General features: G+C 22.9%; 1 protein-coding gene across 2 annotated transcripts; it reads left to right on the forward strand.

The window, feature by feature from the left end:
• The first annotated feature begins 665 nt into the window (after positions 1-665).
• On the forward strand, positions 666-13,065 carry LOC128960866 (TBC1 domain family member 1-like). Of its 2 annotated transcripts, XM_054307014.1 has the most exons (12): positions 666-903; positions 991-2,292; positions 2,429-2,524; positions 2,675-3,260; positions 3,317-3,490; positions 3,586-3,747; positions 11,030-11,127; positions 11,221-11,274; positions 11,337-11,429; positions 11,851-12,010; positions 12,090-12,677; positions 12,753-13,065. In XM_054307014.1, exons 1-12 carry the CDS (start codon positions 715-717, stop codon positions 12,959-12,961), a joined length of 3,711 nt encoding a protein of 1,236 aa, XP_054162989.1. In that variant the 5' UTR covers positions 666-714; the 3' UTR covers positions 12,962-13,065. The 2 variants fall into 2 exon arrangements, with proteins under 2 accessions (XP_054162989.1, XP_054162990.1); XM_054307015.1 differs by lacking the exon at positions 2,429-2,524.
• Positions 13,066-15,149: the final 2,084 nt, after the last annotated feature.

Raw genomic sequence — 15,149 nt, forward strand, 5'->3', positions numbered from 1 at the left:
ATGTGTTGGCACCGAACAGTCTATAACTACAAACTTTTATTATTATACTGTAATTCCGATTCTTATATAATTGTCATATGAATGACTTGTTATACTAATTGAACACTTTTGCCAAAAATAATATTTTTAATACAAGTTTATTCATCAAATTACTTATTTGCATCAAAAGTTAGGAAAATTTTTTAAAACAAAATTAGATAAAACATAGATATTGTGTGACATTATATAGATTTTGGTGATACAAAATACATGACCCGATCAAACCCTTGCGCACATAAAACACTATATTTTAGGCAATTCAAGGACTGTTTAAACAATATATTACGACATTTGATAACAACTTCACTATTAGTTTATATAAATACTAATAATATTATGTGGTTTGACTGTTGGGTACATTGATATATTGACGTTATATATTATATTTACATTGTATGTAACATTGTGTCCAACATTGTGTCCAACATTGTGTCCAACATTGTGTCCATGTCCTATTTCTATTTAGCAAATCTTTCAATTTATTTATATAATATTTTAATAGTAAATACTATTATAATAATAATTTTGATTTTTTTAGAAAATTATAATTAAAAAATTATTCTATAGTTTATATATTATTATAATTAATATTATTTGTAAAAAATAAAATGTTTAAATGAATATTTGTTTAATTGAATTGAATTGAAAAATAGTTAACAGAATTGTTTGGATAAGATGTTGGGCTATAACTTTGGTCTTTGCGGTTCATATTCTGAATTTGTTCCGACATCTGAATCACGCAAAGAATCGGTTGACAAACAAACGATTGCTCAGGGATTGCAAAAAACTAGAAGTGCTTCCGGATTGGACACTATATTGTCTTATTGTAATCAATATGAAGTGATGTATGTCTGCAGTATTAGAGTAAGTCATGACAATTGATATTTGCATTTATATCAGTATTTTATTACAAAACGATTTAATATATATATATATTGCGATATTTAATAGACGTCTCAAAAAAGAGCTCTTCCAGAGGTTATTGACAACGCCATTGAAAAGTTTAAACAATTGGATAGCGAAAGAAATAAGATTAATACTAACAATGGATCTATGGATAAGAGTTCAGACAATAATGATAAAGAATTGAATTCAAACGATACGACTGGTGCTAATCAAACAACTTTGCCATCGACTACACAAACATCAGCCGGTGTTGAACACACCATAACACTGCCCACAACAAGACGTTTCTTAGTTAAAGTGGTTGAAGAGGGTAGTGAACGCTCGCCATCGAGTACTAGCGTATCACCTGTTCCTCCAATTGAGACACCGGTATTTGCAACCCAAACAACGACTAATCTTTTACTGCCGACAACACTCATACCAAATACACAAAGTCTTGACGCGGAAACTAGAGTTTCACTATTAAGAGAGTTTCGTGATTACCAAAAGCGAACCACACAAACCATTGACTGTCCCGACACTGACACTGACAATATGTTTTCAACTGTTCAATCACCAGAAAGAAAAAGATCTGTTAGTGGAGATAATGAATTGACATTACAAAAGCAATTATCACTTCCTTTGGGTGAAAATGTTGGAAACATTTGTCGCTCTCGGGTTGGTTCGGGCGGATCACTGGATCTGTCGCGACCCAGAAGTATACGCTATCAAAACAAAACAATGCTTTTTCTAATCGGAAAGTCAGAGCTCTGTCTTATTAGTACTGATAAACATAAAGTAGTCTTAAACAAGACATTTAGCAATATATCCCATTGTTGTCAAGGCATCAAACATAGCGATCATTTTGGTATAGTATGTCGCAAATCGACACTTAACACACCCGAGTCTTATGTAATTCATGTGTTTATGTGTCAATCGGACAAATTAGTCGCAGAGATAATGTATTCATTGAAACAGGCCTTTAGTAACGCTTATAAATCAAGTAAACAGAGAAATACATACATTTGTGAGACATGTCCTATGCTTTGGTTTCATAGGTTATGCTGTGATATGGAAGGTGTGAGCGCCGAAAAAGCCCACTCTATTATTGTCAACCGTATGGAAGAGCTGACCACTAGAGATCGGGAAGACTGTCTCCGTAAATGTCATGGAGTTATGTGTCAAACGGTTTACCAACAAAATAAACTATACATGACTGTCCTCAAGCAATGTTGTGAAGAAAAACAACGCAAACACCAACATTCGGGCTTTCAGGAGAAGTCTGTGTTAGAAAAGAGATTATCGTTGGATAAGTTCAAGGAAAAGGCCAAAACATCCATTTCCAACACATTTGAATCTATTTTCAAAGTAAGTTTTGTAATATAGTATTTGGCCAGTTATGTCAATACATTTTGCTTATAAATATCTGCTTGATTATGCATGCAATTCTAACCCTATTTGATATAATGCACGTTTGGTACAATTGGATTGTTTGCATGTTAAGACACCGGTAGATAATAACAAAAATAGGATATCACATATAAGGAAGCGATCAGAAACACTGGACAATAGTTATTTAACCAAATTTAGAGCGAGATATGTAAGACATTTAATATTTAATTAATATTGAAAGTTAGTAAAAAGCAATTTACAAATTTATATCAACTTTATATTTGAACTTTTTTTTAAAAAAATAAATAATTAAATGATATGTTTTTATAAATTTGATTGTTAATTGCTATTATAACAGTTAAGTCGCAACGAGTCATCTGAAAGTTTGATTAGTTCTCCCAGTTATTCACAGCGATCAGCACCGGTAGATGAATTATCATCTAATACAGAAGATTCACCATTACATTATCAAATACGACCTCGAAGTAATACACTATCGGAGATAACAGAATTAGCAAAAGATAGCGATGAAAAAATTATGATTAGAAGCGAATCTCTGGCTCTTCACCAGAAGCTGCCTGTTTCACATACCCGACCCAAACCATTACTTAATATATTTATGAAAGTTGGTTCTCAGTCTAAGCTTAACGAAGAATCAGTACAAAAAACAACTAAATTGGATGACAAGACAGATAGCAGTACTAAAGATGACTCACAATCATCTTCTTGGAGACAATCGATATTTAATCGCATACACAGCACATCCAATAGTAGCAAACATAACAATTCAAATTTGTTACTTAATACCAATAAGACATACGAAATGAATGTTATGAGTGGTCACAAACACCGATCAAAACAAGAGATCAGAGATTTGTGGCGATCGGCTATCAGACAACAAATGCTTTTGAATAAAATGAATAAACAAAATCAAAAGATTCAGGGTTTGCATTCAAACTTTATATTTGTTTATTAAATTAATTGTTTTTTTATCATAAAGACTATCAAAGTATAACTAATGACAAACGCTTGAAACTGGATTACGATGAGATACCCAACTTTAGTGATGCCACTCAGCTCTGGGATGCAACCAAAACTTGGGACACTATACTCGATGACCACAAACATCACAAACCTCTAATATATGATCATATTTTGAATGCAGTGCATTTGGGTCAGTCAACTTAATTATATTTGAATAATATTTTTAATTTAAAGGTTATTAAAGCTTATTATTTATATATATTTTAATTATTTATTTAATAATAGGAATTCCCAGAAATAAGAAAGCGGATGTTTGGCTATTTTTGGCCCATTATTACAAAACTTGTAATTCTGATGACAATAACCAACAAGTTATACATGACATCCCATATCGACAACTATTAGGACAGTTAGCTATACAACAACATGCTATTCTTGTGGACCTCGGTTAGTGTTTGCATACTTATTGTTAACATAATTAAATAATTATACAATATATATATAGTACTTATTAAATAAATATACATTATTTTATTTAATTAATTAAATTATGATTTAAATATACATAAATTATATTAAAATAATGTAAATATCAATAATAATATTTAAGAGATGGCAGTTATGTAGTTTAAAGTAAGTATATTTGATTATACATTATATTTCTAATATTTAAGAATATAATATAATATACTGTAATATAAGAGTAAGAATATACAATAATATTTACATACAGTATATAATTAATGAGTATTGCATTTAAATAGGGATCATTCAAATAGTAAATCAGAGTCAATGAATAATATTATATTAAATTATAAAATAAATAATAATTTTACAAAATAAGAAAATAATGTTTAATAAATAATTAAATATAGCGTTCATTTCTAAATTTAAAAATTAAGTAGTTTTATTATTTTAGTTAAATTTAGAAAAAAATAATATAAAAAAGTATTTTTTCTGTCTCTATTTACCATAAAAACACATTTAACAATAATGTTTTGCAATCACTTGCAATATATCAATAGCTTTATGTGTATTAAATTGTTCCACACTTTTACCCTTTCCATTGGTTCATTCAATAGTGTATAATAATACAAGTTAAAGCATTGTACAGTTAGAGATGGACAAATAGAAATTTCTAATAAATTTCCATAAGAATATTTCTCACGAATAATTTTCTAAAGCAATTTTACTTTATTATTATACTATAGGATCCCCATATCTATTAGCTATTGAAGTGAATAAAATTAAACTTTATAAAATTAGATCTTACAAATAAACTAGTACATATTAAATGAATAATTATGAATTAATTATTGTTTGATATAAATTTTCAAAATTATTATAAAATATCTGTTAAATTAGTTATATTATATATGTATGACAAAGTTATCATTGATACCACTTACCGGCAATTTTAATTTTATAGCTGCTATTGTAATTAATTATTAATGTATTAATGATATATAATATACATTACACTATTGTATAACATAATCATTATATATAAACTTAATATAATTATAGTTTTGTAAAATTTTATTCATAATTCAATTATATTTTTAGTTGTTGTAATTAAAAGAATTGTTTTTTACTTTGAATATTATGTAAAATAGTAATAATAATATTTATTTATAATTCTAATGTATTGTTATGTGATAACAAATATCGAAAGAACAAAATTAAATGGGGATCTTATAGATAAAACTTTTTTAGAAACTTTATAGAAAATTTTCTTTTTAATATATCTTTAGTGTATATTACGAATTTGAAAATCGTTTTATTTTATAATTAAAATCATATAAATTAGATGATTTTAAATTATTATTTAGATAATTAAAATTAATAATATTATTATTATGCTTATAAAAAATAGGTTAAATACTTTTCAATATTTTTACAACATATTGTTTAGTGTAATACTTTCAATATTACTAATTAAATTTTACTGTAGTATATGGTTTAACAATTATATGATACAAATTTGATTGGAAATACATATTTATAGAGTTAACCTATAGATAACCTTTGCTCGATTTAATCAATTTAATACATTAATAGTTATATTTATTATTAATAAATATAGTTTAAGAGAATTGCATAATTATCAATAATGATATTATAAATTGTAATTTACAATACAAATTAAATAATACAATATTGAGATTTTTATGTAAACGTTTTGAATTATACCATTTAATCAACAAAATTCGTGACATATGTTATTGTTTTTAATTTTTGGTAACCAATATATAAATTATATATTAATTTATGTTTATAGTTATCAACTATATTTTTGATAAATATTAATTATTTCATAACTAATATTAACATAATTATAATTATGTTGAAAGTATAATATTTTCAATTTAGTTGTTAGACAAAAATAAGATAGGTAAAATGTAAATATACTATACTAATGCTATTAATTATAAATGGGTGTCAACTATAAGAAAACGACGCTATTATCGGGAGATATTAGATAAATAATATATTAATATATATTATATATAAATTTATAGTATATATAACGCTTTATGAATAAGTAATGACTGCAAATAAAAAATTAATTAAGATTAAAATCATGGCATGAATTAGTTATGTAAGTATTAAATATATTATATGATATTACTGTATATCTTAGCGAAAATTTAAATCCGTTTGTCATCTTATTTCTTATAAAATAAGTAGGATATGGTTAGGGTATGTGTACTAAATGGGAATACATAATTTGAATTTCATAAAATACTGGTGCATTTTATGTATCATTTATTATTTATTATTAAGTGGTGCTATATTTAAGTATATATACTGTATACAGGTATATATCTTATACTACTTATGTAATGTAATTTTATCGTATAAATCCTATATATCTATACTTTATATATTATATACACACTTTTTGTATGTTACTATAATATATATATATATAAGATATAAAAGTTTAGTTTAAAAGTTGTCCACAAATAACTTATTAAGAATAGCCTAAAGTGAAAGAGTATAGTATTAAAGATATTGTATTTTATAAAACGTTTGAACATTTCCTTATAATATATCAGTCTACAAAGTGATCCCAATGTATAATTTTGAAATTATTATAATTTTCTATATGTTTATTGCTTTTAATTTAATCCATTTATTTGCATATCATTTAAAAATGCATTTATAATTTTCGCAATACTTTTATTTTAGTTTAAATTCTCACGAATTAATTATATTGATTATGTTTAGTATAATACAATAATTCAAATACTTTTGAAAAATTAATCTATTGGTTACTTATTTATAATATTTAGTAAATTTTTTGGTTAGCATAACATGTTATTCAAACATAATTAGTAATTGTTATTAGTATAATTTCATCTATTTTTCTATTTAACTTAATTTTGATTTGTTTTATTATATGTTATTTAGGTACATTATTAATTGAATTTATACCTGTAGTATTGCATATATTTTAAAATTTAAAAAGTAATTAAATACTAGAACGAGTAAATTTATTTTCATGCAAGCAATTGTAGATAAAATTAAATATAAAGAAATTCAATGAATATTGATTATCTAAACTTTTTTGCTATTTCTTTATGATAATATTAATATTGAGATTATTTTAATACAATGTTTTTTTAAGAAACATCAATTGAATGAATGATGCGAACAATAACTATATAAATGCAAACATAATATATTAGTGATTTTTCTCACACAACTGTTGTTAAAATGGCATAAAATCGGAACTTTCTTTGTGTTGATATTTATTAGACATAATAAAAATATCTAAAAATATTTAAGTATTTAAAACTTTAATGTTTTGATTATACCTTTGAATGCACAGGAAATTTTCGACAATAATATGAATGATAAAATTGCATAAAAATATTTCTAAGCACATTATAGACTCAAAAAATTTGCAATAAAGTTAAATTAATGCCACATTAACAAAAAAAAAACTTAAATTGTATTTTAAACCAAAGAAATATAAGATACAAAATATATGGTACATAAAAAGTTATTGTGGTCAACCAGTAATTTCATTGTGTATAACAAAAGTTTGAAGTAAACATTACATAATAATAGTTAGAAGTGAATGATTAAAGCACTTATAAAGTCATATTAGAAAAATAAAACTTATTTGTAATGTTTATATAAAAAACTAATCTAAAAGTCATTCCGTGTGGTCATTAAATATGAACTAAACATATAATATAAGCAATGGTTTAACTGATAATCATATGTTTTAAATGACATTCACACACAATAAAAATGTATTTTCTATATGAATGTGTGAGAGAGAAAAATAAGGACAATAAATGCTTAATACTTATCCATAGATTATATTATTATTATTATAATAACATAAAGTGATGACTGACTATACCATACAAACAATTTATGCGAATATGAATGTTTTGATTGCGTGATTAATCATAACACCAAACAAAATAAGCATCAAATACAGTATAATAATAAATATTATACGAAGATTTGCATATTATTTATGTTTAATCTTATTGTGTTTTGATTTAACTTAATTTTAATTTTTAGAATTTTCTATCATAATATTATATTATAAATTTTATTAAATTATTTTATGAGAAGTTTATTACAAAAATAGCTAAAATAAATTTCTAATTATATTTTAGATGAAATATATATAATTCACACAGTATTTTTAAATAATGTAGTTTGTATTGTGAATAAATATTAACAAAAAAAATTTAATATATGTAATTAAATTATAATTTCTATTGTTGTTTATATTTATAATTAATTTACTATAAATAAAACAAATATATAATATTATAGTTTGCATGTAATTTGTGCTAAATTTGTAATAACGTGAGACATTTACTTTCAATTTATTATATTTATAACTTATAATAATACTGTATATTACAGTATATACTGTAATATATATAGTATAAGCCATAACTTAGTTGTTTTCGGTACATCCCTATTGCTGACCCATTCTCACGGAGTTAACCCCAACTATGACATACATTGAGTGCCAGTTATATAATTAAATAATAAACTGATTATAATCTTAGTTATGCTTAAGATTTTTTAGAAACAGTATAGCACTAAAAATTGGTTATTTTATAATTAAAATCAATAAATTATACAACTAAATGAAAATCCCTTATAACCAGATTATATTATATTAGCATTAGTTAAGTGTAGAAAAATAAGATTTAATTTTTTAGTGACAAAAATATGAAATAAATTATACTATATTTGTATCAATATTTTTTAGAATGAAATAGTTTATTAACTTAAGTAATTAGTTTAAATAATAATTTAAGTACCAAGATTATATTATAAAGTTATTTTTATAATGGTTTTTTAAATGTGAGACCCATTGTCCAACAATTAGGTAACAACAAAACAATATCTAATTCTTAGTTATATTAGAGTTGGATTTAAAGTATAATTTTTGTCCTTATTTTTAGAGTAACAAAGAGATGATATAAGATGTGCCAGAAATTTGTGTGAGAGGTGTGGTATAAGGATAGTGATTGCCTTTTAATTCAAAACGTGACATAAAAATAATAAAATAATATTACATAAAATGAATTCCTCTATCTCTTGATTTTTTTTGTGTCTCCAATGGAAAGCTCATTATATTTAGATAGAAATAAAACATATTTCTAAAGATAGTGATCCGCACCGGCAGATCGTGATCACTAACATTCAATATGTGATTAAGGAAGACATCGTAGACCCCTCTCTAACTCACTCCCTGTCCTAATGAATTGTGTTTATCTTTTTATACAATTTTATGGAAATATAATGTAATATTTTATAAAATATTAAATGAAATAAGTATTTACTAGAAATATTTATAATATAAATTTATACTGTATTTTTAAAAAGTATATTATTTTATTTTAATTGATTAAAATTGTACAATTTTCCAAATAATTGATCAAGATTAACTTAATATCACATGAATAGAGTATTATATATAAAATTGAATAACTTTTGTGATATTAATTTATAAATATCATAATTTATATGACTGTTTTATGAAACAAATAAATACAACAAAGCAATAGGGGTTTAGGGAAGTTAATATCAATAGTTTGTGTGGTCTCTAAAAATATTGTAAAATATGATATACGAGTATGTCTTATATAAGGGAATATATCAAATGTTAATTTTTAAATAATACATATTTGTTGTAAAAATGACTAACTTGTTATTTACTATTTTAAAGTATCTATTTGTAAAACAGTTTTAACATAAAAATAAGATTTAATTCTATAATATATTTTTTTGATAAATATTTATAGCTTTTAAAAATATGATTGCAATATTGATGCAACTATTTGTATAACTAGTATTGCATAAATTGTTTAAAGCATATTTGCTAATTTATTAAACAAAGTTACAATAGTTATTACAATATAATACAAAAAAAAGTATTGTGGGTATTATAAATACTGTAATATATCAAAATTAAATAATAACTTTATATTGCCAAAATCTAATTTAAGTTTACTTAATGGCAAAAAATTAATTGACAACATGAATATACTGTAGTATTAGATTATCAAATTGAAATTTTAAACACTGTTATGATTTAAGCCGTTTAATAATATTTTATATAAATATTTTGAAATATTAAAAGTTTACTTAAAATAGAATTATTTAATTATGAATACAAATAAATTTAAGAATTAATTTTCACGAATACTCGTGATTGAAGTACAAATTATTAATATTTTATACACAATATACAGTACTTATGGTAAATATGCTATTTTTAAATATTATATTATTTATTTATATATGATATAATAAATATTTATGATATAATATTTGTAATATATACAATATTAATACCATTATTTTTTAAAATGTTATTACATAGCTTTAATAGATCTTAAAAATTAACAAATGTATTAGTCTATAAAAATAATTATATTTTTGATATTTTTAAATTAAAAGTTTTTAAAATTATTATTAATAAATATTGAGAAAAAAGAAAGAATCCGGAAATTCTATAAATAGTTGAAAAATAATTCACTTAAGGATTCAGTATAAAAAATATTTAGTACAATGCAAATGACTGTATTTAAAATGTTTTATATTGAAAACTTATATTAAAGTAATATCACGCTTGCAATGCAATATCAGGTAAAACAAATGAGCAATTAATAGGTGCCTCTCATCTATTATTTTCTCTTTCTAGTGTTAGTCCATATAATATATTGATATAACTTTCTCTGAGGCTAATCGTGAGTTAAAGTAAATTATATAATATTATGATTTGTAGTACTTTATAAAAACTATACCGGATTTTAAACTCAAAATTTATCTAATCTATAATAATTGAAAATTATTACGTTTTAATTGCAAAATAAACTATTTGCGACATCAAATTGATTATTTGTTTATTTAATATTAATTCGTTATATACAACATTAACATATAAGCATGAAAATCAAAATCAAACTCAAAATAAAATATTTATTATTTATAATTCCTAACTGTATTTCACTTGTTTTAAAATATTATTATTTAAAATTACTTAATACATCTTATAAGAGGTGTGTTTAGTACTTAATATACCCATTAATTATTGCACCTGTTATTGGCAAATACAATAGCAATTTATTTATATTATACAATATAATATGATTTTATTATATAGATTAAAATATTGTTTTTTAAAATTATCGGTAATAATAATGAAACCATAATATATTAATATTATTAATAGGTCGGACATTTCCCAAAGTTGCTTATTATGCACAAGCATTGGGAACTGGACAGTTATCATTGTTTAATATACTTAAAGCATACTCCCTTTACGATAAGGTAGTATATGTGTATATTTAGTAATTAAACTACAAATTAATTTAACACTAAAAATCTACTAATTAATAAATTTAATAAAAATTATATTTAAAGGAAGTTGAATACTGTCAAGGATTGAGTTTTGTTGCGGGAATACTATTACTTCACGTAAGTTAATACTTATATAAGAGTGTAAATTATATTAAATTTATGTTTTTATGTTTAAATAGCTGAATGAAGACGATTCATATGAAATGATGAAATATATTTTGATGAATAGACAACTGAGAAAACAATATAAACCAGATATGGATGGACTTCAAGTATGTATTATTTTTATCAATACAATCAAAATCATAGTAACAGTGATGTAATTGAAATTTAACTCATAATTATTGTTAATAATATGCTTTTTGTTTTTTAATTTTGTTATATTTCCTAATGAAATGATAATAGAAATATTTATTAAATAAAATGATTAATTTGATTTTTATTTATAAGATATAGTACATTATATATACATATATACAGTACAAGTACTGTACAGTGTACAGTATACCGGTATATTGTTTTAGCAAAAGATTATATAAAAACATAAAATCAATTAATATAAGGTCTTTGCTTTATAAAACAAATGCACGCTTTCATTGTATTTAAATACTTATTAAATAAATGACTATTTGTTAAAATAAAAATTACAATATAATACTATATATAATTACAATTAATTTTTTAAAAAATTAGATGCAATTTTATCAATTGACGCGCTTATTATACGATTACAACCGATCTCTTTATCATCACTTTGAGATCCATGATATCACACCCACCTTATACTCTGCCCCCTGGTTTTTGACTCTCTTTGCGTCACAATTTGCCATCTCATTCGTGACCAGACTATTTGGTTGGTGCCGTAAAACAACCAATTAATTAACACTCAATTTTAGTAAAATACTAATTAATTTAATACATTTTGTAAACAGATATCCTGTTTTTGATGGGAATTGAAGCCATATTTCGGGTATCACTTGTATTGTTGGACATGTATTCTAAGGAAATACTTGAATGCGATTGTTTTGAATCTATAATGGAGTTCCTGAAGGATAGGTTGCCGGTCATGGATTTGATGCAAATGCAAACACTTTTTGAAAAAGTTTTTACATTAAATATTAAGAAACAGCTGGAGATCTATGAAGTCGAGTATCGGGTATTTCAGGAAGAGTTGGTTCATATGTCCAAAAACAACAACAATAGTAATATTAAAGTTAATTTAAAACAAAACGATGAAGTTTTTGTTAGCCAAAACCACGACAACAAACATGATATCCAGGAGCTGACAGCACAGATACATGTCTATCAAAACAAATGTCTACAATTACAGTCACAATGCGATACATACATGAGTACAATCAAACGTTTAGAGCATAGGGTCAGGGCCTGTGAGGATGAAAGGGATGCACTCTTACATAGTGTCAATGCTTTACAAAAACGTAATGAAAAATTAGAAATAATAATTAAAAACAATGACAACGACACCAATAGTCAAGAATTAAAACCTAAACTTCGATCAGGTATTAGACCATTGAATAAACCATTCAATAGACAATTAATAACTTAATTTATTAATAAATTAATAAATTGTTTAGATCGTTACAGTTTGTCAACAGCACCAGTATTTAACATAAGTAAACCCGAAAATAATAACAAAGATGACAAATGTGATAATAATAACGATGACGAAGAAGAGGGAGTGATTGTTGTGGACGAGGATGAGATCGACATTAATTCAGACTCTGAGGCATCAGATTATAAGCTTAATCGCACACCAAGTGATACAAGCAATTTGAGTATCTAAACAAAAAATTTGTTAATTATAAGACATTTAAATTATAAACTAATTTGATTTACAGTTATGTAAAAACAGCTTATATTTTTATTTTTCATAACTACATGAAATAACAGGTAAAAACAGGTTTTATTTTTTGTTTTTTATTAAGCTTTTGAATTGTTATTTACATTTAGTATTAATAATATTGTTATTCACTATTATTAATATTATTAAAAATTAAGGTATTATATAGTTTTTGAAAATTGTTTATAAATTTAGTATTATATGATAGTATTAACAATATTTTCTACATTAAAGTATATTTTGTATTTTTCTTAGATTAAATATAATTTTACAATTTACTAATTTATTTAATATAGATTAGGTATACAAATAATAAACGACATAACTTATTATTCAATAAAGTAGTGTAGCTATATGAAAAATTAAAATTATATATTAGCTATAACAGCATAATAATCAAAACATTTTATACATAATATAAATACATAAATATATAACAAACTTAATAGTTTACAAATACTATATAAATACAGTATTATAGTTGAATAATATAATTACTATGAATATTATGTATAAATATATATATATATATAATGCTTATGTATAAATACTGTATATCATGCACTTATATATAAATGATAAAAGTTATAAATGAGAGAATATTCTGTAAAATAATTGTTTTATTTATATTATATTTAAATATTTGTCAATTCGTTTAAATAAAAGCTTAATTTATTACGTAAATAACTACTATTTTAATAGAGAGTACTCAAAAAGTACAAACATTTTACAATCAATTTTAATGTTTCAATTTATTTAAAATTATTTTTGGATGCAATAAATAAAAATGGATTTATTGAATGTTTAAAATGAAATATATATTAATTAATATAATGTGTTTTATTCAATTATCAATATAACTATATAATTTAATCATTTATTATTCATAAATTTATTATTGAAATATTTTTTAAATATTAAATTTAGTAACTAATAATAACAACATATAAATGTATAGCATTATTGTAGATACTATATATATACACTATATTAAATTGCTATGTAAATCTATTTAAAAATTGATATCAATAAAATAAATTAATTAAAAATGATATTTAATAAAATAATATTATTGTAATATAAACTTTTATATTATAAGTCGATATAAAGATATATCAATAATTAGAGGTCGATTCCGGGAATTCACAATTTTTATTAATAGTTAAATTGTTGAGAATTTTCTATAATCAAAAATACTTATTATAATTAATAGATTCTTTTGCTGAATAAATGCTGAAAAATACTTATTTTCCCAAAATATGATGAAATGTGATAATCAATAATAATTAATGAGTGTTTTGTGTGTAAAATCAATGTACTATATTATATATAGTCTATATATAATATGAAATTAATATAATGATATATTTAGAATTTTGTTTCTAAATACAGGTATATATATATATATATATATTATATATATAGTATATAAATAGCAGAAAATCTAAAAAATATATTTTATAAATTGTTATAAAAATATGAAACTTATATTTTAAAATTATAAAAAATATTAAATAATTATACCAAATAGCGAATAAATCTGCAAAATGCTCTTTATTTTGTGATTTGTTTTCATGATTAATATTAAGCCATTTTCTGATAATGCACAGGTAGTCAACTTAGGTTTTCTTAGATCTGCTCATTAAGAAAGGGAATGTCATTACAGCACAGGTAGACACGCATTGATACATTGATATTATCATATGATAATGTGACTCACTTTAATTAATTGATTCAAATTAATAAATATTTTAACATTTAGTAGTTTTTTGTATTATTTAGAGATCAATACTCCATAAATATCAATCAAATATAAAAAATTTGAATCGTTTTTCATTATTGATGAACACATGTTATAAATCATATAATAATGGAAATATAATTGAATAAAGATATACTGTTAGATAATAAGAGAGATAACCTATAATTTATATATATTTTAAATAACGATAATAATATAATAGAAGTATTTCTTATGTGTATTATTGTGTAAATTTCATAAAACAAATATTAATTTAGATATTAATTAAAGATTTTTAAAATTAACATATTTTGTTTTTAGTAAGTTATTGAAATCTAATAGTAATTAATTTAGTTATATTTTGACTATATAAACTATAGTGTATTGAAA

Source organism: Oppia nitens, unplaced genomic scaffold, assembly GCF_028296485.1.
Source record: "Oppia nitens isolate AA-2021 unplaced genomic scaffold, nextdenovo-longstitch-racon4-pilon3 scaffold5_pilon_pilon_pilon, whole genome shotgun sequence".
NCBI classification, from domain to species: Eukaryota; Metazoa; Arthropoda; class Arachnida; order Sarcoptiformes; family Oppiidae; genus Oppia; species Oppia nitens.

Excerpts from the sequence above, each read along its gene's own strand:
- LOC128960866 (XM_054307014.1), top strand. The coding sequence starts at position 715 with ATGTTGGGCTATAACTTTGGTCTTTGCGGTTCATATTCTGAATTTGTT. Across the intron at positions 3,748-11,029 it reads TGCTATTCTTGTGGACCTCG|GTCGGACATTTCCCAAAGTT; the intron begins GTTAGTGTTTGC and ends TATTATTAATAG. Across the intron at positions 12,678-12,752 it reads AAAACCTAAACTTCGATCAG|ATCGTTACAGTTTGTCAACA; the intron begins GTATTAGACCAT and ends TAAATTGTTTAG.